This window comes from Calonectris borealis, chromosome W, assembly GCF_964195595.1.
Source record: "Calonectris borealis chromosome W, bCalBor7.hap1.2, whole genome shotgun sequence".
Classification (NCBI taxonomy): Eukaryota; Metazoa; Chordata; class Aves; order Procellariiformes; family Procellariidae; genus Calonectris; species Calonectris borealis.
The window spans coordinates 4,666,932-4,670,934 of NC_134351.1; the positions used below are offsets into that span (position 1 = coordinate 4,666,932).

At 48.4% G+C, this 4,003-nt stretch overlaps 1 protein-coding gene across 1 annotated transcript; it reads left to right on the forward strand.

Annotated features, from left to right (window-relative positions):
• Positions 1–659: 659 nt before the first annotated feature.
• Positions 660–3,702, forward strand: LOC142074929 (immediate early response 3-interacting protein 1). The gene is made up of 3 exons (XM_075135946.1): positions 660–812; positions 2,525–2,626; positions 3,503–3,702. Exons 1-3 carry the CDS (start codon positions 722–724, stop codon positions 3,556–3,558), a joined length of 249 nt encoding a protein of 82 aa, XP_074992047.1. The 5' UTR covers positions 660–721; the 3' UTR covers positions 3,559–3,702.
• Positions 3,703–4,003: the final 301 nt, after the last annotated feature.

The window sequence follows — 4,003 nt, forward strand, 5'->3', positions numbered from 1 at the left end:
AGGCCCCGATCAATCCGATATAAAATATAATTGTTTTATTTTGGATTCTGCTAAGAATCTTCACTTCTGCAGTCGTTACATTTTGCATGAACAACAGTTGGGATCTGAGCTGATTTCCTGCTAGAACAAAAACGTAAATAACGTGTATTGAAAAAATACGGGGGGAAAAAACGCAGATATTGTCCATAAAATTAAATATAAAAAACCGTATTTTTGCACATAAAGTGGTTTATGTTTTTGACTAATTCTCATATTAGAGTATTAATACGTGATGCCCACGAGGGCTACCTTGCAGCCCCACGCCGGGATGCCAGCTCCCGCTATATGGAAGCTGCAACGTTCCAGTTATCGATGGAGAAAGGTTACGGATGCACCTCCCGGCTCCCTCGAACCCGGGCTGAAGCACGAGTCCACTTGCTAAGCGGCAAACAGAGCTTCCCACGGCTAAAGGCGGGCTCTGCGGCCACGCGCCCTGCGTGTGCTGTGGCGGCGCGTCCCCACGCGTGACCCCACCGGCGTGAACGATCAACCGGGCCCCCGCGCCGGGCCACGGCTGCGCGGAGGGGCGTGGAGGCCACGCCCCATTTCTCAAGCCACGCCCTCCTCCACGCCCCCTCCCCGAACCACGCCCGCCGCCACGCCTCCTTCCCACACCACGCCCTCCGCCACGTCCCGCTCGGGCGGCGGGTCCCGCCCCGGCGGCGCATGGCGGCGGCGGGCCATGGCGTTCACGCTGTACTCGCTGCTGCAGGCCGGGCTCCTCATCGTCAACGCCGTCGCCGTGCTGCACGAGGAGCGCTTCCTCCGACACGGTGAGCCGCCAGCCACGGGCCGGCTGCGGGCTAGCGGGAGCGGGGGAGCGGGACGGGCCCGGCCGCGGCGACGCGGCCACCTTCCCCCACAGACACGGCGGCCCGGCGGGGCCTGGTGAAGGGAGGAGCCGCCCGGAGCCCGGGGATGCGGGTAGCGGGCTCCGCGGGCGCGGGAAGGCCGCCCGGTGTGGCGGAGGCCCCTCCCGAGCCGCCGGGCTCCGTGGGACCCGGTGCTGCGGCCCCCCCCCGGCCTTCCCTTGTGGGTGCTGAGTATCAACGCGCGAGGAATCGCTTTGGGGTTCTCGGTCGTGAAGCTGAATTTTCTGCCGGTGTGGTTGACGTCGCTGCTGTCATTGCTTTGTGTCTCTCTTTTTTTCCCGTAATTTTCTTTTTTTCTTCTGTGCTTTTCTACCATTTTGACTCCATTTGTGCCGTGCGTCAGGGTTGCGATCGCGTTGAGGTGGTATTTTTCATCTTGTCCTGCCTTTTTTTGATGAGATAGCACTTTGCAGCCTTTGCACGTTCATGCTCCTGCGGTACTGAAGAAAGATCCCCAAGGTTTTGGGCACCCTTGTCCTTTAAAAGAAAACAAAACCCCACAAAACACAGAAAAGCCACTGACACAAAGATCTGCAAAGCCCCAGAAAAAATTATCTGTGATCCAAGGTTTCCCAATTTCCTGATCCAAAGAATCCTGACTTCTCCAAGTCAGGCTGAGCTCGGATTTTTTGGCAGTCCCTTTCTCCTGTTCCCCAGTAGGGCCCTGCTCGGTCTGGGGTTTTCTCTTGCTTTCCTGATGAGCAGCAGCTCGAGGAAAGGGGAGATGTGAGGACTAACAGGATGGGTCAAGCCACTTATCAGCCCCAGGTGACTCGGGAGGCTGGGGTATAACTCCAAGCTCATCCCAGTGGGAAGCAGCGGCTGGCAAGGCTGGTGAGGGAGAGGACTCATCTACTGCCCCCAGCCCGGTGCCAGCAGAGTAAGGGTGACAAGAAAGGGAAAAAATCGCTCAAAAGTTGTCTCTGGAGAAAAACTCGCACAGTGCAGCTTCAAATATTGAGAGCCGCTCGCTTCCCTGCTCTGCTCATCCCCAAATGATGAGGTAAGGGCTGTGACCGGCAGGACTCAAAAATCACTGGTCCCGTCAGTGGGACCACACGCTGCCTCCCCCCGGTGGGTTGGGAAGGGTTTCTCCCTTGAAGGGCTTTGCAAACCTTCAGTACTTCTGTCACCCTCTGAAGAGTTCCCAAGTCATTTGTTTTCGTAGCAGTTACAAAAATAACCATCCCAATTTGGAATCAGTGCTGACCGTTGTCTGTCGTGCAGCTCGTTTCTCGGTGCTGAAGCATCCCTTCATACCCAACAGTTATTTGCCGTTTTATCTTCTGGTAAAGGACTATGAACAGATGTAGTTTGTTTGGTTTTATTTTGGCGGGTATTTTTTTCCAGTCCAAATAAACTCATTTGTTTCCCTGGCACGCAGGGAACAGTAGCGTATTAAAAAGGTAAGGGTTTCCTTTACAGAAATGTTGATCTGTCATATTGTTTTAAAATCTTGAAATAAAGCGAATTGGTTTGTAGTTTGTTTTTCTAATGTTAGTGATAAACTTAACCATATTCAAGATAGATCGCTCCTTAATATTGCTGACAGCGTTTGTTGCGTGGTTTTGGGTTTCTTTTCTAACATGTCTGGCTGTTTTCATGTGACACAGTTGGCTGGGGAAGCGATCAAGGGATTGGAGGATTTGGAGAGGAACCGGGAATTAAAGCACAGCTAACGAACCTTATTCGATCTGTACGAACCGTTATGAGAGGTAAGTTGACGATCTTTTGTTTAAACATTATTGTCCGTTTTGTTTCTGTGCTTCTGCTTTCTGTACTGAAGTAACATCAGTATTTTGACTCTTCTCTTTTACCAAACAGCTGCTATTTCTGCTCATCATTTCCAATCTATCCTTCCTTCACGCGTGGACTCTGTATAGGAGGGCGCAGGGCCCAGCTAAGGTGCCCTAAGTTTGATAAAGTGTAAAACACTCCCTGACTTTGGCTTGTGCCACTGCTGCGTCTTGTCTTTCCTCGGAGTTTGGGAGCTTGGGGGAAGCTTGGTGATCAATCAGAGTGTGCAATTAGCTTCACCTTGGCTAAATCCAATTTTATGTGAAGTACCTGGTAAGGGAAATGTAATTCCTGCGATTCTTTAAGGTAAGCCAGGCTTACGTGCCTCAAAGGATGGGGAAAAAAACAGACTCTGAATTTGTAAATTACTGATAGTTTTACTCACTATAAAACACACCAAAAATTCTCTCTGTAGGTGATGATAAACAGGAATTCACAAATCTGTCTTGCTCACCACAGAATAAAAAGTAATACATTTCTTTTAAATCACAGCAAAGCCAAGGATAGAAACTGACTTTGAGATGGTTTGGTTTCATTTGGAGAAAGGATTGTTTCGGTTAAAGTTAAAACATGATGGGCCATATAAAAATATTTATGCTGTTGCTTCCTACTCATTTTTAGTATCCTAGACTTTGGTCCTGGCTCCTTCCACTAACCCTGATTTTTGCGTAGGAAAATTCAGTGTATTTTTTAACTTTTGCTTAAAAGGTAGTCTCCCAAGGTAATACAAAGTTCTGTCACTTTGTGATGTGCAAAAGAAGATTTTCACAATTACTCTCCTCCTTTCTCTGCAGTGCCATTAATAGCAGTGAACTCCGTTACAATCGTTCTCCTCCTGTTGTTTGGTTGAAGATACCTGGTGAAAATCTTTCGGACATCCAAAGAAGCACGTTGCTAACCATAACTGCTCTGAGTTTTCTGGGATCCAGCACGGTTTAGCTGTCAATTTGACATTCAACTTAAAATAATAAAGACACTATTTCTATTTATCCTATTTCCTAATGTTCACTTGCAGTTTCATTAAACAAGATAATGGGATCAATGCAACAACGCTGCAAATACATTGGACTATGACAAGTTCTGTTGCCGCCTGTTAATAGCGTTGACTGTTAGAGTATGCGTCGTAACATATTGCAACGATTGTCGATAGGATGCGGTTTTTAAATGTCTCGTTACTCAGGGATGAATTTCCTTCAGTACGCTTCCCAATTTATTTTTAAATTAAGAAAAACAGCAGTGTTTTTTTAGTTCAATTACTACCACAGTACAATTCAAGAGAATATGAATTAGGCTCT